General features: G+C 40.7%; 1 protein-coding gene across 2 annotated transcripts in view; it reads right to left on the reverse strand.

Moving 5' to 3' along the window:
- Positions 1-1848: 1848 nt before the first annotated feature.
- The window catches only part of Slc4a1ap (solute carrier family 4 member 1 adaptor protein), a 28494-nt gene continuing 8517 nt past the window's right edge, over positions 1849-21825 (reverse strand). The window contains exons 6-14 of one of the 2 annotated variants that reach the window (XM_027424433.2): positions 21575-21735; positions 20640-20709; positions 19878-20064; positions 13961-14072; positions 9920-10157; positions 7760-7846; positions 6507-6574; positions 4242-4311; positions 1849-2158 (exon numbers count right to left, since the gene is read on the reverse strand). In XM_027424433.2, coding sequence (XP_027280234.1) covers positions 2109-2158; positions 4242-4311; positions 6507-6574; positions 7760-7846; positions 9920-10157; positions 13961-14072; positions 19878-20064; positions 20640-20709; positions 21575-21735 — 1043 coding nt within the window. In that variant the 3' untranslated portion in view covers positions 1849-2108. Of the gene's footprint in view, positions 2159-4241; positions 4312-6506; positions 6578-7759; positions 7847-9919; positions 10158-13960; positions 14073-19877; positions 20065-20639; positions 20710-21574; positions 21736-21825 lie in introns of both variants that reach the window. The other variant, XM_027424432.2, reaches the window with a different exon arrangement.

Consider the following 21825-nt stretch of genomic DNA (forward strand, 5'->3'; position numbering starts at 1 on the left):
TTTACTAAATGCATCCCTTAAAAAGCATCATCCCCAAGGAGCTCCTGTTTCCAGATTAAATGAGACTTCAAGGCACCACACACTACAGTTAGCCACGATTAGAAAAGTACTGAACAGTACTCACATTTTATCAATGACAAGCAAATGGTAATGTTACAAACTGAGTTCACAATGGAGTGATGGGTGAGATTTAATGATGCTCACAAAGCTGGGGAGGAGGGTCCTGATTTCTTCCAGGTTTGGACTCGTTTCTTCTCCTGTCCCTAATATTTGGTACACGAGGAAAGGACAATTTTGTTCAGGAAGAATTCAAAATGAGGACCACACTTCTTTTGTAGTAACTGTCCATTTATGTACTCAAACTGGAATACTGTGTAATACTAAGTGGCATCACTAATCACAAAGAAGAGTTATATGACAACTTAGACATTAAAGACAACTGTTCCTACAGGTAGAAAAGGCTACTCCACACAAAGTTTGTGGTTGTAGAAGAGAAGCTAGATTTAAGAAACAAGAATAAATTATTTCAAACACAAACATTAAAATAAATCCTCATGAACTAGAAATGAAATCAGTCAGTCTAGTGGAAGAATAGGATGACAGATAGGGTTTTTCACTGGTTAAAATGCCTGTTTCCCTCATCTGTAACCTTTGCCATGACTGTTCCTTTTTGGTTTTGAGACAGGGTCTGTCTATGAAGCTTTGGCTATCTTGAACCTCACAATGTAGACCAGGCTGGCCTCTAACTTACACAGATCTGCTTATTTTTGCCTCCCTAGAAATTGACAGCTTGTGCCATCATGCCTGATTTACCTTTGCTCCTTTAGGTCATTCTATGTTATTTTAATTGTAGATATAGTATTCTTATCACCTTCATGTTAACATGAGATGGAGATGGTAAAAAAAGGAAAAGAGAGACCAGGATCATGATGGCTAACAATATTAAAATGGTCCAGGGCTTTTTCTTTAATGACTTTTACAGCTATTTCTCTCTCCGAAGAACGCCTTCCTGCCTGCTGAGATTCATCTTTATCATGTCTCTAGAATGCACTGAGACAGATATAAAACGACATTTGGATGGACCAGTTGGCTCAGTTGATTAGATCATGGTGCTAAAAAGAAAAAATTTAGCCTTTGCACACATAAAATGTAATGGTTGGCCAACAAGAAGTGTTATCAGAAGTTCCCAGGAAAAAAGCTATACCCAAACTGAATATTTTACCAGGCTGACTGACTGACTGCCTTATTAGAATTCTGTGATTGTAAAAAGTTAGAATGCTGAAGAACCAGAGACAAATTATATTGGGCTACTTCTGGTTACTTTAATAGACATTTATTGTCCATCTCTGTGTCTGATTCTATATCCTCTGACAAAAAAACCTTTGGAGTATATTGTTGGTAGACCATTAGCTTCTACCAATCCAAGTAAAGAAGCTATGAAATAGTATCTGAAACTACAGTAGTTTCCCCCACTTTGCTGTAACCCAACCATCTGCAGCCTCCACCAGTTATTTAATATGTACACTGTACCTCCTCTTGTCTTATACTAATAACAGCTAAAAGCTCATATAGCCACTTTCATGGTGGGCCCATGTCCCTTGGGGCTTTTTGAACCATGTTTCTCGGCCATGGTCACTTACATCTGACTACAAATAAACTACTTCTTATTCCCCCTGAGATGAAAGCTCTGCTTTGCATCAACAGTTTTGGATCCAACATTGAGCCCTATGAACAATCCACTTTCATTGGAGGTGTCGCTCAGAATGACACGAGGTACCAACAGAGGCCCTTAATTACATTAGAAGATATGACCTTAAATCAACTAGGGAGACCATTATCACCTTCTCATTTTATAGTAGGATCATGTCTTTTATTTTACTAATTTTCAGTGTATATGGTTCCTTTTTACATATATACAAAAACACTTAAATATAAACACCAAAATTCAGGAGAATCCACTGGGCAGATAATTTTAGGAAGCCAGGAATATAGAAGAAGCCAGTCACCAGATTTCACAAATGGTCATCTGAACTTCCCTGGCCATCACTTGATTTGTCATCCCAAACATCCTGTGGTCCGCAAGGTCTTCCTTTGGGACTCTGAACCAATCAATAGCCATACTTGTCATTAAGATGGGTTCTGCCATCTCCACTTTGACCTATATCAAAATATAAAAAGAAGAAATATATTTACTTTTCCAACATCAAGAAGAAAAAAATATTCAGACATCAGGTCAAAAGCAAACTAAATAAGGCATTTTTTTTTAAACAAAATTTACTTAAATTTTTTTCTTTTCTTTTTTTTTTTTTTAAGATTTTATTTATTTATTATGTATATAACATTCTGCTTCCATGTTCATCTGCACACCAGAAGAGGGCACCAGATCTCATAACGCATGGTTGTGAGCCACCATGTAGTTACTGGGAATTGAACTCAGGACCTCTGGAAGAGCAGTCGGTGCTCTTAACCTCTGAGCCATCTCTCTAGCCCCTTCTTTTTGTTTTTTTGTTTGTTTTTCCTTTTTTGTCAGTTTGTTTGTTTTCCAAGACAGGGTTTCTCTGTGTAACATCCTTAGTTGTCCTGGAACTCACTATGTAGATCAGGCTAGCCCTGAACTCACAGAGATCTGCCTGCCTCTGGGTCTCCCAAGTTCTGGGATTAAAGGCATGTGCCACAATACTTTTTTTTGGCATAATTTCAAAATATGGTTTCTTTTTACTACTATTTCAACATTTATTAGTAGGTAAAAGGCAAATATTTCTAGGAACTAAAGCTGTAATAGTTACTAGCATGTTAGAAACACCATCCACCAAAAAACAAAACAAAACAAAACAAAACAAACATGTCATGGGAAGGCATCACCCTCCCTGGAAAGCAGAAAGGGGATGGGATAGGGGGTTAGTGGGGGGAGGGGGAGGGGAGGTGGGGAGGAAGGGAGGGAGAGGGAACTGGGATTGACATGTAAAACAAGCCTGTTCTAATTTAAATAAAAAGTAGAAAACAAAAAAACCCACGTCATGGGCCAATGGAGAAAAGAATCGTTTCTTAAAATGTGTGTACATACTAGCATGCAACTGGTACAATATCATCAGAATACAATTCTGGTCACACCTCTGGCCCAGCACATTAGCTCATCTGTTTTCCCTACAGATGTTTCTCTATGCCTTATATATTTTATTTACTTAGTTTGTCCAGTATCGTTATCTTTTTCACTTTCAATGTTTATTAATTGTCTTCAGTGTTTTATTCTACTAGACAGAGTTTCTCGTGTGAACATATACTGTACTTTGAGCATATCCCCCTGAGTCCCACTGCCCTTTCCTTTCTCCCTGAACAATTAGTCCCTTTGAATCTCTGGACAGGTTCACTTCTTTCATGTCATTGGCAATATGTGGCTAACCCTGCCTTATTTACTACCCCTGCTCAAACTTCTCTTACCCTCCACTACCAGAGCATTTAAAGGTAAACATCAGATGTTATTATATCTGTGAACATGTCTAAAATAGAAGGACATTTTCCAAAAGCCATCACTCAATATCTTTCAGACCTTTAAAGAGTCAACAATAATTTCTATCAAATATTCAGTTAGTGTTCAAATGTGTGACTATCTCATTACTTTACAAAAATTAGTTTTACCTATTTATTCATCTATTTATTTATTGTTGAAGCAGGGTCTCATGTAGCCCAGGCTGTCCTCAAACTTGCTATGTAGTAAAAAATGACACTGAACTTCTGATCATCCTGCTTCTGCTCCTGAGTGCTGGCTTACAGGCCTGGGCCACCGCACCTGGCTTATGCAGGGTTAGGGATTAAACCCAGGGCTCCACGAATGGTAAGCAAGCACTCTACCAACTGAGCTATACACTAGACCATCATAATTTTTTTAAAGTATTTAAGGATCTACACAGGATGCAGCAATTCTACTCAGTTGGTATGTCTTTATATCCTTTAATTCCATCAAAAGGGAGACTTATTACACACTTTTGTGACTTTCTTAAGTATATAATCTATTTAAAAATATAAATGAGGCAGAGAGAAGGCTAGGTTAAGAGAATTTGACTTGAGTTCCTTCCCCAGAACCTACATGGAAGCTCACAACCACCAATAAACTCCAGTTCCAGGGGATCCAACACCTTCTTCTAGCTTCCATGAGCAACAGGCTTATATGGTGTACACATACATACACACATGTAGACATTCATATGCATACATTTTGAAGGAAAACAAAAATAAAACCATACCTTCAGGTGGAACCCATACACAGTAGTCTGGATCATCTTCAGGGTATTTGGAAGAAAGAATGGGTGGAAACTGCAAACAAGAAATAGACCATTTTACTCAAGAGTTGTTTGTTAGATCAGAGTCCCACTGAGCAGCTCAGGGTGCCCTGGAATCTGTGATCACCCTACCTAGGATTAAAGCTTGTCCCACCACGTCTGATTCTAAAGACTTTTAGCCATAAGAATGATTTTTATGCCTGTCAGTAAACAAAACCAAGAGAACAGTTTCCATGAATGATCCTAACATTGGTAACTAATTTGAGGGCACATTATCTCCCTGAATCTTGACTTTTTTCCATAAAGCCAGAGGTCAGTATTGAGCGTCTTCTTCAACTGCTCTCCACTTTTATTTTTGAGACAAAGTCTCACCATGAAGCTCCTGAACACATTACATAGACCAGGCTGGCCTCAAAGTCACAGAGATTCATTTGCCTCTGCCTCCCAAGTGCTGGGATTAGAGACATGTACCACCACTCCTGTTCTACCAATTATTTATCCACTTGTTTGCTTATTGTATGTATGTATGTATGTATGTATGTATGTATGTATGTATCTATCTATCTATCTATCTATCTATCATCTATTTTTGGTTCTCTGTGTACCCTTGATAGTCCTGGAACGCAGAGATCAGCTTGCCCCGACTCTGCTGGGTTTAAAGGCATGCACCACAACACCCGATTTTTGTTTGTTTGTTTGTTTTAACTTATAAAATTATATCTATTTGTACTTTTGAGTGTGCATGCCCTGGGGCACATGTGGGGGTCAGAGGTCAACTTGCCAGAGTCAATTCTCTCCTTTCACCATATGGGTTCCAGCATCAAGCTCACTGTTGTCAGGCTTGGCGGCAAGTATCTTGACCTATTAAGCCACTCCCCTACTTTTCTGACACATGACTCACTGAACTGAACCTGGAGTCCACTGATTTGGCGAGGCTGGTTGGCCTGTCAGCCTCCTCAGCACAGGATTGAAGATGTGCTGTACTGTATGCTGAAAATGCAAACCCTGGTCCTCATAATTGCCTGCAAGCACCTCACCACCTACGCTATCTCTGCAGCTCCAGTATAAGATTCTTTAAAGTGGTGTTAACATCTAGCCAGCTGAGGCAAGAGGGGTGAGTTTGAGGCACTCCTGTAGTACAAACACAAGTTCCTGTTTCAAAAACAACAAAAATGAACAATAACAACAACAGAAAGTGTGTGCACAAACACACGCACACACCTGAAAAAAAAAACAAAGAAAGAAAAAAAAAGAAAAGGGGCCATAGAGAAAGCTGGCATTTGCCTCTGACCCGGTGCAGGAGAGCACTAGCAGGGCAAGCCCGATTGCTGCCCTTTGTAAGACTGATGCCAAGGTTGGCCTTTGGCTGCAGCCTGTGGCCTTGGGTTGAGGGTGACTTGTGCCCTAACAGGTGTGGGTGGTTCACTGTGCCTCTACTGTACACCCAACATGGTTATGCTTTTCTCCTGCAAGTATGGAATACATGCTGGGCAGGGGATGCCTTACATGCACATCCACACTAAGAACCCTCAGTTCTGAGTCCTTAGATGAGCTTGTCCACTTAGCAATACTTGCCACCCCTAGTTGCTAGGGGGATTAAGCACATCTCGTCTCTCTAGAGGAAGAAGTGTCTTTGAGCCTTGCATAGTGTTAGCCCTACATTTTTGCCCAGGTGCCTTTTCCTTGTGCTGACTGTGCCAGCTATCCTTTTGTTCTAAGGAATCGCAGCTGCCAGCACAACTACACACCGAGCCTGTGAGTCCTCCTGTGGACTATCCCAGGGTGATCTCGGGGACCTGCTGACATAATCTAACAATCGCACTTCTCATAGCTTACCACAGCTACAAAATTATACATACCTAAGATTACTTTCTATAGCGCAGGTATAATAAAAGACCAGAAACAACCCAGTTGTCCCTCTCTAAGGATCTGGCTAAGCAGGGTTCATTTATACAGTAGGAAGCTCTTGATATGTTAATATGATTTCCATGGTAGGTTTAAAAATTAAGATTAGAAAGGAAAACATCAATTATACTTTTGTTCTACTCAAATGTCTTTGCATTGCATACTAAGATATGAAAAAACATTAATAAATTAATAAGAGGTAGCTGTAGGGTAGACAGAGTTAAAAAAATGAAATTTAAGGAGAGCCCAGATTTCTACAAGGAGAGAAGGCTACTAGAAACTCTAAAGCAGCCTCAAGAGCCACAGATCCATGATTGCACTTACTTTGCCTGGACCAGACGCTTTCTTTTTCTTCAACTCATCTCTGTTTTTTTCACATTCATTCCCTGGTGCTACTGGGGGGGGGGGGGTAAGGAGGGAAGCAGAAATAGCTGTTATCAGAAAAAATAAAAGTGCTACAGAAAGAAGCTCCCTGAGATGGTGCTGTAACTAAAGTCATAGACGCCTCAGTAACTGGCATGTCTACAACTATAGGGTGGATATTAAGGATCAGAGAGCTGGCTTGATGGTTAAGAGCACTTGCAGAGGAACCATACTGGGCAGCTCCCAACTACCTGTAACTCCAGCTCCAGAGGACCCAACACCTCTGGATTCCGTAGGCACTGGCACTCATGTGCACAGACTCATATGCCTGCACACACATAACTAAAAATAAAATCTTTTTTAAAATGTGTAAGAGTGCCTGCTGCTCTTCCAGAGGACTAGAGTTTGGTTTCCAACACTCATCAAGCAGCTCACAAGCATCCATATAACCTAGCTCCAAGGGAATCTAAAGCCACCTTCTGGTCTCTGCAGGCATACAATCACATGTGGCATACAATCACAGACACACAGGGCCTGGAGAGATGGTTCAGCAGTTAAAAGTTTATATTAATCTTGTATGACCTGAGTTTGGTTCTCAGTATCCGTTCAGGTGTCTCACAACCATCTGTAGCCCCAGCTCCAGAGGGGTCTGGCCACTCTGGCCTTCAAGAACAGCAGCACTCACATATACGTGTGTGTGTGTGTGTGTGTGTGTGTGTGTGTGTGTGTGTGTACATACATACACACACACACACATATATACACAGACATACACACACAATAAGAAGTTTCCTTTCACTGATATCTTTCAGTTTTTAAATACCAAAGCTAGGCTATAAGCTCAAATACCAAAAAGCTGCTTTTACTCTTTATGGTTTAAATGTAACAGGCAAAGCCAGAAAAAAGTAGCTTTCTATCAACTGGCTCATTACTACAAGTGGGATTCACTTCCACGGTAGGACATATGGACTGAAATGCAACACTAGAGGGGCATCTTCTATCTGGTGGGACAGATAGGGAGCCCCAGGAAATAGGCAAATCAGATGGCACCAAACAAAACCTCTGTGCATTCTCATCTTGTCTAGGGCCCGGCTGCAGCATTTATATGGCCATTATCTGTTCTGTCTCCCAAGGCAGCTGCTGCCACCTCCCTCCTCACAAAACCAGCTAGCAACTGTGTGCAGAGCAGCAAGGAAGTCTGCTGTACTACTTACCTGAAGGGTCCTCACATGAGGAAGCTATTTTGCCCATCTCTGGATAATCTTTACTCCGTTCCACTTGGCTGAGTTGAGACAAGCTTTCTATAAAAAATAGCACCAGGATATACTGTTGTTATTTAATTCATGGTAGAGAGTGTCACCCCCCCCCCCCCCCGCGCGCCAAAAAAAAAAACAACAAACAAGCAGAGTAGCTACATACTTATATGATCATTCAGTCAGACTACCAGCAGGTGCATTAACCTTAAAGTCTTCAGTAAATGAGCCTCCAAAAGTCTAGCAGAACCACCAAAATTCCACTTTAAAAGACTATGAAGTAAAACTTAGTGGCAATTCTTACACATCTCTCTCAACTTACAAATTTAAGTTCTAGAAGTACATATTTAAAGATATACCAGAATTAAGCATCAAAATTTATTATTTACACTTTTATAATAGCAAAAATTAAAAGGGCTATGCGATGGCTCAGCAGGTAAAGGCACTGGCTGCCACACCTGGCAACCTGAGTTTGGTTCCAGGACACACATGGCAGAAGGAGAGAACTGACCCCTGAAAGTCATCGTCTAGTCTCCACAGGTACACCATGGCACACACATGCCCCACTGCCACACATACATAATAAAGGCATTTAACATTTTCAGTTAAATTTAAAAACAATGAAATATTTTACATGTTTAAAAAGTAAAAGGTGATCAAATCATGACGAACACATATACTGGACCACTATGATCCTTAGTAAGAGAAAGCCACATTTTAAAAATCATAAATACAGGTAATTTTAGAAACTATAAAGTACAGCCTCCAAAGCCACAGAGAAACCCTGTCTCGAAAAATAAAAACAAAAAACAAAAACCCTAAAAAGTAATAGTACTGCAGGACACAGGAAAAAGATAGAGTATGAGTCTGTCAAAAAATAAGAAGACAGAGAACCAAAAGTCCAGAACAACCCTTTTATCAATCACAGACTTACTAATTATTTAATCTTTAAGGTTTTTAAACCAAGTTTTAAAACCTGTGCTCTTAAATAAAGTTATTTCACTTGTGCTGACTGTTAATAAATAGTTAGGCATTTGTACTGGCCTGTCTTTGGAGTTCTGACAGGATATGCCCTCAGCTGCAGCCACTAAGAGCAACACCTGTGTCTATGCACTAAGTTCCCTTTAAAAGGGCCCTGCCCACCTCTCACTACCGCCCCCCCTTCTCTCCTGCTGCTCCTGTCTCTGAAGGCCGTCTTCCTTTTTATGATCCTCCCCCACCCGGCCCGCCCCATAATAAAAAAACCCTCCACTTGAACTCTGTTACATAGTGTCTTTCTCTCTCAAGTCACTTAAAAAAGAGCTGGCAGTGTGCTCTTAACCACTGAGCCATTTCTCCAGCCCCCTCAAGTCACTTTTTAAAAATTACAACACTGACAACAATTCCAAAAGACCATACACTGCCTAGCAAAAATCCTAGTACTAGGCACCTTTATCCCAGTGTTTGGTCAGGTTAGTCCAAGTGACGCCCCAAACAACATAAACTATTGCCATTGCCCTTCGTGGCCTCCCAGAGGTTGAAGGTTAAGTCCCTATGGCTAAGGACACTGCATACTTAGGACACAAGACTCAGAGACTGGAGCTATCTACCTGGAAGCCTCGTTCTAACAGTCGAGTGTCTACAGCACCAGAAAGGACTATGGGAACTGACAAGAGAAGGTAGCAATTAACAGTCCTATCAAAGCTGGGCATTGGTGGCACACGCCATTAATCCCAGCATTCGGGAGGCAGAGGCAGGCCTGTGAGTTCCAGGCCAGCCTGATCTACCGAGCAAGTTCCAGGACAGGCTCCAAAACAATACAGAGAAACCCAGTCTGGAAAAAAACAGAACAAACAAACAAACAAAAAACCCAAACAAAACAAAACAAAACAGTCCTATCAAGCTGTGACAAGTAGGAACCAAAATAATGACCAACATGGCAAAATACACCTAACAGTGCAATAGTGGTACCAACAGCTGTCCAATTAGACTTGAGGCTTCTGAAAAAAGAACCTGCTATTTTCACATACAAATATATTTGATCCTCTGTAACAACAAACATAAATGCTTTTGCTTTTTCAACTCTACCTAGAATGAATACAACTGCCCCAGTAGCAAGCACAGGCAAAAGAAAGATATTACCGTGGCTTTTTGTCCCCTGAGAGCACTCGGGATCTGTGGGAGCACTCAAGTCCTGCACTGCTGTTTCCAGCTCTGTCTCTGTCTCTGGCAGCCTACTGCTCCCATCCTCCATTTGCTCTTCATGCTCCTCCTTCGATTTCTCCTCCTCCTCTTCCTCTTCCTCCTCCTCTTCTACTTCAGGTTCATCCTTCATTTTCATTAAAGTTGGAGGGAGTTCTGGACGCTTGGGTGGCAACTTCTACAAGGAAAATAAAACCATGAACAAGTAAGTAGTTTTGCATAACGGTAAAAAGACTAATCTCTTCTAGGAGGTTAGGTTAAATGTATACAACCAAAACTTTAGATAATAAACCCCACAAAAGTCTGCTAGAAGCATGCCCTCCACAGACAATTCTGTCCATCTATGGATCTCAGTAACTGTTTTCAGCAATCTCTAGGGACAAAGATTACTAAACACAGCATTGGGTGCACAGCTCAGTGGTGGTATGCTTGCCTAGCAGATGCAAGGTCCTAAGTTTAGTCTTTAGTGCTACACTAGGTTACAAGATTATTAGATATAAAACACTTGTAGGGAAATAGAACATTATTCACTTGAGTGACAGCAGCAGGAATTCTATCCTGTTACATCTGTTACTATCAAAGGACTTTAATTTATTACAAAATCTTCAGGGAAGTAAATCAAATATGTATTTTCAAGAAAAAAAAATCATTTGTACTGTCCTCCACCTTTGGGTGTTTTGAGACAGGGTCTTACTATAGTGTTAGCTGGCCTGAAACTCAATATGCAGACCAGGCTGACTTCAAACTTGGGAGTGATCCTCCTGCTTCTGCCCTCCCAAAGTACAGAGCTTATAGCCCTAGGCCACCAGTTAGTCCTTTAGTATTTCTTAAGTATAAAATTAAGCAATTAGCCTTCAAAGCCACAGAGAAACCCTGTCGGGGGGGGTGGGTAATCCTTGCTTTTTGTTGTTGTTTTTGTTTTGTCTTTTTCCAAACAGGGTTTCTCTGTGTAACAGCCCTGGCTGTCCTAGAACTCACTTTGTAGACAAGGCTAGCCTAAACTCAGAGATCCACCTGCCTCTGCCTTCAGAATGCTGGGATTAAAGGCGTGCGGGCCCCCACCGCCCAGCTAAGTAATCCCTTTTTTTGTTTGTTTGTTTTTCTTAAGCCTTTAAAGAAATCTTGTTTTGGCTGGGCGCTGGTGGTGACCGCCTTTAATCCCAGCACTCGGGAGGCAGAGGCAGGCGGATCTCTGTGAGTTCGAGGCCAGCCTGGCCTCCAGAGTGATTGCCAGGATAGGCTCCAAAGCTACACAGAGAAACCCTGTCTCAAAAAACCAAAAAAAAAAAAAAAAAAAAAAAAAAAAAAAAAAGAAAGAAATCATGTTTCTTCTATTTAATCCTGGATACTTCCCTCTCCCGTAACTTCATCTTGAGTAAATGACATACATAATTCATTCCAAATCTGTAACTGGGACTTCAGACCTCTGGTTCATCACAATTCAAGGTCCTTCAATTTCAACTGTTTTGTTGTTTATTTTGAGACAGTTTGACTCTGTATCTCTGTATACAGACAGAACTTGAGTCCCTGTCTCAGCCTCCCCAGTATGGGGCTACAGATACACAGTACTAAGCCCGCTTTATTTATTCACACACATCCCACACACAGTAAATCCATGTGTGAGATCCCAACTCCTAAGATCTCTCAGAATGGGATCTCATTTGGAGATAAGGTCTTCTCGTTGATTAAGTTAAAATGAGGCACTAGGCCATACTTAGTCAAATGGCTGAGAAGCTCTGGGCTTAAGCCAGGAAGACCGACACCATTAGAAAGTAGACGCAATTATACGAAAGGACAGCCACCAGTAAGTCACAGAAGACACCAAACTATGCTAGCATCTTACCTTGGACCTCTAGTGTCTAGAACTGTGAGGAATTAAAAACTGCAAGGCATAGCAAGCTGAGCTTTTTTTTTTTTTTTATTGAAGCCAATATGCTGACTAGTTTTATGTCAACTTGACACAAGCTAGAGTCACTGCAGAGGAGGGAGCCTCAATTCAGAAAATGGCTTAATAAGATCGGGCTATAGCAGGCCTGTAGAGCATTTTCTTACTGAGTGATTATTGTGGGAGGGCTGTGAGGGCCCAGTCCATGGTGGCTGGGCTGGTGGTCTTGGAATCTGTAAGAAAACAGGCTGAGCAAGCCATGAGGAGCAAGCCAGTAAGCAGCACTCTCCATGGCCTCTGCAACGGCTCCTGCCTCCAGGTTCCTGCCCTGACGTCCTATGATGATGGACAGTGCTGTGGAAGTGTCAGTCACACAAACCCTCTCCTTCCCAAGCTGCTTTGGTCAGGGTGTTTTTTCGTCACAGCAATGGAAACTAAGACAACCCCTTAGCATTCTATCAGCAGCCTTAGCAAGCTAACACACAAGCTCAGCTCTTCAGGGTGACGACAATCTTTTAGAAGTTCAATCTATAAGTAGAAACGTATGGAGAGCAAAAGCACACATGAGGTAGGTACTGCAGGAGAGCAGGAAGATGATGAAACTTGAGAAAAGATGGCCTGACTTTTCTCATTGCCAGCTACTGACATGGTGGCAGTGTGATCTGGGGTCCTGCCTGGTTCCCTGTCGGTAAGACACAGCAATCCACGTGATAAAAGGTGTTAGAAGGACTAAACTAAGCATGGAAGACATGACTAGACTCTGTTACTAACAAATAAGTTAATATGTTATTACATTTATCAAGAAAGTTAAAAGCATTCAACATAGGAATTCTACCCACGCCTGTGGGTCGTCTCACAGCCTAGTCCTGAGATGACTGTATTTCTGAACCTGCATCAGAGAAGCTTCTATTGCAGTAGATGGTGACTAGCACACATGCGCATGACGGGTCAAGACACAGAATGAGACGACGGGACTGTGCAGCCCCAAACGGGACATCTATATTTTACCTGCTCCTCCCAAGACCTCCACACCTGCAAAAACCCCAGCATGGAGAAGGGAGGTGAGTACAAAGTTGTAGCCCCAGCTGAGGGGCTACTGGCAAATGATAGATGCTGGGAGAGCGAGAGTCAGTTTTCTCCAAGAGTACAGACTCTGGTCAGCCAATTACACTCCAGGAGAAGGACACACATCTAAGAGCACATGGACAGCACAAATTGGGTTCAATGGGTTAAAAAAAGGAAGAGACCCTGGGCGGAGGTGGCACACACCTTTAATCCCAGCACTCTGGAAGCAGAGGCCAGCCTGGTCTACAGCCTAGTTCCAGGGCAGCCAGAAACTCTATCTTGAAAAATCAAGAAGAAAAGAAACAAGCTACAAAGTTGGGTGGGTAGGAAGGGGGCCATGGATTTTGGAGAAGCTGGAGGAGTGAATATAATCAAAGCACAATGTACAAGATTCTCAAAACATACTTTTTTGTAAATGAAGAAAAATAATACAATATTCTAACAGTAAGCAAAATAATATTGGGAAAAAAGAAATCAACATAGGCACTTCATTCCTAATTATAATATTCATTAGAAACTAATAAACTAGTTCCAGGACAACCAGGACTACATAATGGGACTGGGTCTCAAAAAAAAAAAAAAAAAAAAAAGGATTACAAATGAGTTATTTTCATGTTGACTGGCATAGATTAATTAATCAATTCTTTAGTGTATTCGTGCATGCCTATGTCCACACAAGACCAGAAAAAAGCAGATGTCCTCCTTATCACTCTCCATCTCATCTTATTGGACCTGCAGGACAGCTAGCTGGTCAGTCAGCAACCCCAGCATCCTCCTGCCTCAGCATCCCAGTGCTGGGGTTGCATCTTGCACAGGACCATGCTTCACTTTGCATGGGTCCCGGGATACTTGGACAGCAAGTACTTCTACAGCTGAGCCAGCTCTGCATCCAGATCACCACTTCTAACAAAGAGATGCTCACATTAAGCCAACAGTCCTTTCCCATATAACCAGGGAATAAAACACACAATCTCACTCAGGGACAGGACAGCAAGGACGAAGAGTTGGACACACTCAACCTCACAACTTACCCCTACAGTTCCAGTTTTTAATTTGAATTTGCTTCCTCCTTTCATGGCACCAAAGAGAGGTAATGCAAGTTTCTTAGCTTTGTTTTCAGCATTTGTAGTCTGAAGTTCAGTCCTAGAAAGAAGAACAATTATAAATACCTATTCTAGCAAAGTCCAGGGTTTAACTTATATACCATGAAACTGGGCTGGCAAGATGGCTCGGTGGATAAAAGCCCTTGACAGTCAAGTTTGACAACCTAAGTTCAACCCCCTGGGCCCACATAAAAGTGGAAGGAGAGAAATGACTCCACAAAGTTGTCCTCTGACCTCCACATATGTATAACAGTAACACAACCAGTAACACACACAAAATAATAAGTAAAATGTTTCAAAAACACCATGAAACTGGCCAGGACACTTCTGAAAAAAACAGAGAAATGACCACAAGCTAATTATCTGAACATATAATGAGAAAGACATCAGCAGAACCTATTGAGGGCTATGAGACATAGGTGCCAAAGGCAAGATGAGGCTGCCCCTCAGCCCAGTCATTCCCAACAAGTTATAGGGCTCTGCATTTACCAAATGGGGACTACAGTACATGGTCACTGATGAAGGAAAATAAAAACATAACCCACCTTTAACATCTAGATACTCTTACATAAGTGTTACAGGTTTCATACAGAGGGATGAACAGCCTAACAACAACCTAAAGCAGCACTGTACATTGGAACTTTCTGCAATAATGGAAAAAATATTATGTTTTATATTGCATTATTTGATTAGATATCAGCCACATTTGGCCACTAAGCACTTGAAATGTGGCTAATATGCTCAAGAATTGAATTTTTAAAATTTTACTAAGAAATTTCAATAGTATATAATGCTTAAATTATAGGGAGATAAACTGGACAGTACAGATCTAAATAAAACAAGAAATGTCCTGCAGTAAACCACCTTCACAAATGTCCACCTGTAACGTACTCTCCAGACTTATTTTTGTATCAACACACTCTACATTTTCAAAACTTGTCAATAAAACTACATAAAACCTTTAAGTATTGTCACATTGAAAACAGGATGTTTGGGTTGGAGTTAAGAACACTGACTGCTCTTCCAGGGGACCCAGGGTTCAATTCCCAGAACCTACAACTATCTATAACTCTACTACCAGAGATGTCTTGCCTACATGGGCCAGACACACAAGTGGTGCACAGATGTACATGAAGGCAAAACATCTATATACAAAATAAAAATTTATCCCCCCCCAAAGAAAACTGGGATCTTACTATCTCTCTCTCTCATACACACACACACACACTCACAAATATTAGCTAAATATGGGGGAGTATCAAAATCTGGTTTATAATCTAATATAATTCTGCACATGGAAGTAGGTTCACAAAACCAAATCCCTAGAGATTACACATCCTCTCCTTTTAAAGGAAAATTTACATTGCTTTTTTTTTTTTTTTTTTTTTTTTTTTTTAGTACTTAAGGACTGGAGAGATGGCTCAGCAATTAAGAGCACTGCTACTCTTTCCAGTGGACCCAAGTTCAATTCCCAGAACTCACATGGTAGTTCACAATTGTCTGACCAGCCACAACTCTGGTTGCAGATGATCTGACTCCCTCTTCTGGCCTCCACAGACACTGCACATATGTGGGACACAAACATGCATGCAAGCAAGTACCCATACACATAAAATAAAAATAAGTCCTTTTTGGAAAGTACTTAAAAGATTGTTAGCTGGTTCTAAAGATATAGAGGACAATTAAAAATATTTGTGCTGGTGTGGTGGCACATGCATTTAAGCCAGCACATAGAAGGCAGAGGCAGGTGCTCTCTGTGAGTTCAAGGTCAGCCTAGACTACATTACGAGTTCTAGGACAACTAGGGCACATAATAGAGATACCATGTCTCAAATAAACAAATAAATAAATAAGCAGGCAGACAGATGGATAGGGACTGATTATAGATAGATATAAACTGATGACAGAGATTATTTATACTCATAGCTTTTCACCTGTAGCTTTAAAACCTTTTAACATTTACCACTCTAAGGAGCTCAAGAATAATTAGTTATAAATTCAATTTAAACCATGAGAACTGCTAATACAAAAGACATCATTCATGGTTTTGTAATGTGCTATAAAAAGCCCTTGTCCACCTAGCTCGGCTGCTTCAACCATGGGTTTATGAGCAAAAGAAAAAGTAGAGAGGCAGACATCAAGCTAACCTTATGATGCACTTTCAGTCACTTGTTTCTCACAAGTCAGGGTCTGACTGCTGACACCCTTCTTCTCAAGAGTCTCCACCCTCCTTTCTACCCTGATAATGAGAGCTGGGCTACCTCTCAAATGTGCAGGACAGTCAACAGTAATTCCACATATCCACACTGAACTTTTTTTTTTTCAAGAGTAAAGATTTTCCTTAGGATTAGCCGTTTTATTGCAATACAATTTTTTGTTTATGTGGCTGGTTGTTTGGTTTTAGCTTTCTTATTTATTTATTTTTATTTTATGTGCATTGGTGTTTTGCCAAGGGTGTTGGGTCCCCCTAGGACTGGAGTCACAGACAGCTGTGAGCTACCACAGGTGTAGGTGCTGGGAATTGAACCCAGGTCCTCTTGAAGAGCAGCTAGTGCTCTTAACTGCTGAGCCATCTCTCCAGCCCTGGTTTTGGCTTTGTGGCAGCCCCCAATTCTCAGCCTCTCGAGTGCTGAGATTAAGGTATGAGCCACCATTACTATCTGTCAGGTCTTAAGACAGAGTCTCACTCTATAGCCCAGACTAGCTTGGAACTTTACAGCAGGTGGCCTCAGACTTTAGAACCCCCTGCTCAGTTCCCCTCATGCGAGAATTACAAATGTGGACCACCATGACCAGTCTGCAATAAAACTGTTATATGGTTTTCTAGTTACTTATTAAAGTTAAAACTGCCATCACACAGCCATAGTTTAAGACCTAAAACACTATGGCTCCTTGGTGCAAAATTCTCCTTTTCTGTTTTAAAGAAATATATATTTGACCCTGGCAGTGGTGGCATTTGTCTTTAATCCTAGCACTTAGGAGGCAGAGGCAGGAGGATCTCTGTGAGTCTGAGGCCAGCCTGGTCTACAGAGTGAGTTCCAGGACAGCCCAGGCTACACTGAGAAACCCTGTCTTGAAACCCCACCCCTCCAAAAAAAAAAAAAAAGAAAGAAAGAAAAAAAAAGACAGCAAGTTTCCTCACACATTCACAGCTTAAAAAGTATAAAGAATTTATATATGGTCAGGTCTCCCCCAACTGCTGTCTTCCAGTCACCCAGTTCCTTTCCCCAGAGACAACACATGCTTTTTATAAATATTTCCAGAGACAGAACAGCAGGTGCCACTTGGAACCCTCTCAGAGTCCCCTTAACAGAATGACTAGCTACTGGGAATGCTGGATGCTAAGGTCCATGTTTGCACCTTTCTCAGAACTGCTTGTGTTCCCCAAGCCTCTGGTGTGGGTAGGACCAAGTCCAAGCCCCTGGCCTCTATGACATCTTTGCCCAGCTTGTTCCCGGCTCCTTCCTTTATCTACTTCAGTACAGATTTCTCTGGAGAGGCTGAGAGTAATCTTTCAGGAAACCACTTGAAACAGATTCCCCACCTCAGGGGCTGTTTTTAAGGAGCCTGACTAAACAGACAACAGACATACATAAGTTGACTCCTTACCTACACATCTTCTCTCCACACAGACACTGTGCACGCTGTTCTAATAGCTAATATATCTTTTACTACTTAATATATTTTGATAATGATTCCACATTTACATAAATAATTGCTTCTTTATCCTAATAGCTGATGTATAGTCTATATTTAACCCAGTCCTTCATAAGCATTTATATGATTTTTATTATTGTAAACATTATAATATACATTCATCATTTTCTGACTTTGTAAAAGACAAGATTCTAACAATGGGCCAGGCACACACACACCTTTAATCCCAGCACTCAGGACACAGAGGCAGACTGAGTCTGCAGCCAACCGTTTTTTTTTTTTTTTTTTAAAGATTTTATTTATTTATTATGTATACAATCTTCTGCCTGCATGCCAGCAGAGGGCAGAAGATCTCATTCAAGGTGGTTGTGAGCCACCATGTGGTTGCTGGGAATGGAACTCAGGACTTCTGGAAGAACAGTCAGTAATCTTAACTGATGAGCCATCTCTCCAGCCCACCAAGCTGGTTTATATAGTGAGTTTCAGTCCAGCCAAGGCTACTTAGTGACACTTGTCTCAAAACAAAACAAACAAAAAAACTAAATAAATTAATTTACATTTCTTCCTTCCTTCCTTTTTCAAATTCAGTATTGGGAATTGAACCCAGACCCTATAATGCTAGGCAAGGACTCTACCATTGTGCTACATCCCTGGCCCTAAATGTTTATTTTTTTCTTTTCCTCCTCTCGTTTTTTTGTTTTGTTTTGTTTTGTTTTTCGAGACAGGGTTTCTCTGTGTAGCTTTGGTGCCTATCCTGGCACTCGCTCTGGAGACCAGGCTGGCCTCGAACTCACAGAGATCCACCTGTCTCTGCCTCCTGAGTGCTGAGATTAAAGGCGTGGGCCACCAACGCCCAGCCCCTCCTCTTCTTTTTGTTTTGTTTTGGTTATGTGGGGGGGTTGTTTTGCTAGGCTGAAACTCATAGAGACATCTGCCACTGATCATTCCTGTCTTTACCTCTCAAATGCTGGGATTACAGACGTGCACTACCATGCCCCGGTCTTTGTGTGTATATATGTGTGCATATTCCACTTTTTGTGATTTGTCAGTTGATGTCCTTTGGCCACTTATATTTTGGATGGCAGATTATCTGTTACCTTGCATAGGGTTTCCCTGTATAGCTTTGTAGACCAGGCTAGCATCAAAATCATAGAGATCTGCCTATGGCGGTGCACACTCCTGTAATTCCAGCACTCAGGAGGCAGAAGCAGGAACTCTGTTCCAGGGCAGCCAGGGCTACACAGAGAAACCCTGTCTCAAAAAAAGAAAAAAAAAAAAAAAAGAAAAAGAAAAGAAAAACTTCATAGTAGTCCAATGAACCAGAAATCCACACTGTATCCACGGAAAATCCTTAGCAATCTATATTTCATAAGCAATCCTTCTATTCTTAAAGGTCATCTGCACCAGTGGTACGGTTCAGAGGTACAGCACATGCTTACTGTGTTTAAGGGTCGTTTTACACACACACACACCAATTAAAAAACACAAAGCCAAGTCACTCTATAATTATTAAATACAAAGATCAGTGAGAATGGATGTGGAGGCATATACTTATAATCCAGAATCTGAGAAGTAGAGACAGGACATGTAATTATGTTTTAATTATACACACATCCCTCTGGGTATATCTGATAGGAGTTGGGGGAAAGAGAGGGGTTGCATATGATCAAGAAAATACATTATATGAAATTCTCAAAGAATTAATAAGAGCATTACTGAAATTTTCTTTAAAAAATTCAGTGTTAGGCTGGAGATAGCTCAGTGGGTAAAGATGTTTGCCACCAACTCAGTTCTATAACCCAGATGATAGAGAGAACCAACAGCCTCAAGCTGACCCCAACAGCAACATCTGATGCCCACATAGACACGTTAAACAAATATAAAAATAAAAATATAAGTTCAGCCACTTGGGCTACAATAACCTGTTTGAGGCCAGGCTGGGTTATTTGTGATACTGTCTCAAAAACAAATTTTATTTTAAACATTTCTTTCTTTCTTCCTTTCTTTCAGTTTATTTTTACTTTCTGTGCATTAGTGTTTTGCCTGCATACTTGTCTGATCTTGGAGTTACAGATAGGTGCTGGAAATTGAACCTGGGTCCTCTGGAAAAGCAGTCAGTACCCTTAACCATGGAGCCATCTTTCCAGACCCACAATTTTTTTTTTTTTCCCTAATTAGAACTACTTACTTTTTTAGTTCTGGGATTTCCGCTGGCTTTACAAGTTTTATTAACCCTTTCAGCCTCTGCTGTTCTTTCCTTAGTTCAAAAGTCCTCAGATGAAGTTTCTTCCGGGACACACCATCTAACGTGCTCCCTGATTTCATTTCTGACATGAATGCATCTAAAGAATCCTGAGATGACGATTCTGATAGAGCTGTCCAAAAAAGAATAATACATGTTTCCAAAGATGGCCGGAATACTTTACAGTTCAGTCAAATAATCCACAGAGGTCATAAATATAAAAACATCATTGATATTGAGAATGAACCAACAAGTTATGGCTGTGTGAGATCTTGGGAGGTCATTTAGGCTTCAGTCCCTTCAACTATTAAATAAAAAGAGATTAAACCAAACAATCTTAAATGCCTTTCTAGATTTACAATGTTATATTGTGGGGCTGAAGAAATGGCTCAGCAGTTAAGAGCATTTGCTACTCTTGCAAAGGTCCTGGGTTCAATTCCAGCATCTACATGGCATCTCACAATCTTCTGTAACTCCAGTTCCAGGGGATCCAGTGCCCTCTTCTGGCATCCATGAATACCAGACACACATGTGGTACATAGACATGTATACAGGCAAAACACTCATAAAAACATGCATAAATAAAAGGCTATATTGTTCCTTAAAAATATCTTCAAAACCTGACTCTTGCAGTGCATGTCAGTGCCTAACACTATGTGAATGTAGTGATATGACAGGTGCTCAGTAACTACTAGCTGCCAGTCTTACCTTTGCTTGAAGCCTTGAGCCTCTCAGAAATTTCAGAGAGTTCCCTTTCAGCATCATTTAACTTTGCAACCTAAAGGCCCAAATCAACAGGGTTAGCAAATGTTTTCCTTCTTATCATCTTCCTATTATAAGTCTTTTTTTTTAAGATTTTATTTTATTTATTATGTATACAACATTCTGCTTCCATGTATATCTGCACACCAGAAGGAAGCACCAGATCTCATAACAGATGGTTGTGAGCCACCATGTGGTTGCTGGGAATTGAACTCAGGACCTCTGGAAGAGCAGCCAGTGCTCTTAACCTCTGAGCCATCTCTCCAGCCCCTCCCTTGCTATTATAAGTATTAAAATAATTAATTTAGAACCCCACCTAAATTGGCTCCTGGTAGAGTTGATATTCCATTTGTTTACTTTATTCTAGCTGAACTAATTTTAGAATTAAAGAACTCAAATAGAATGAGTTACTGAAACACTCAAGACATTTATTTTCATCAATAAGTCAAGAGGTAGATGCTGGATAATGCTTGAAGCCAGGAATATTGCTAAATATGGTGTTAAATCCATATCACCTTAAGGCAATTTTATGAAGGCTATGCCATTCCAGACTAAAACAATACTATTCTTCTAACTTCTCTTAAATGCCAAAGCTTTACATCAGGTTCACTGTGGACACCCAAACTTGGAACCTTTGCTTTGCTTTTTGGGGAAGTAACACCATATCCAAAGAATGTTCATTAATGGATCAATACAAACCTAGAAGAAAGTCTGAATTAGTAAGTGAACTCTTTTTTTTCCACCAACTTGAATAAAACTAGTTATTTGTTACCATTAAATTTAGAGATCACAAAAGTTATAACCCAGCACTAGATTTCCATGCTGTTGTTTTTAAAAAGTTATAATGAGCATAAAAACAGCTACTTCTATAAACAACTTGCCAATGATTCAAAAGTTTCTGGCTTCTCATCAATCTTCCCAGCCTTCTTCATCCGGCTTAAACGCTTCTTCTCAACCAGGCCGGTTCTATCAAGGAATGTATCATCGTCACTATCATAAAAATCTTCGTCTTCCCAGTTCTTGGCTTTCCTTTTCCGTGATACTAAAAAGAAAATGATTCATAATTAAGGTTTTATAGTATTTGTTTTAGAGAGACAGAGAGTAAGATGCAGGGAGGGAGGGAGGGAGGGAG

The sequence above is a fragment of the Cricetulus griseus genome, chromosome 7 (genome assembly GCF_003668045.3).
Source record: "Cricetulus griseus strain 17A/GY chromosome 7, alternate assembly CriGri-PICRH-1.0, whole genome shotgun sequence".
NCBI classification, from domain to species: Eukaryota; Metazoa; Chordata; class Mammalia; order Rodentia; family Cricetidae; genus Cricetulus; species Cricetulus griseus.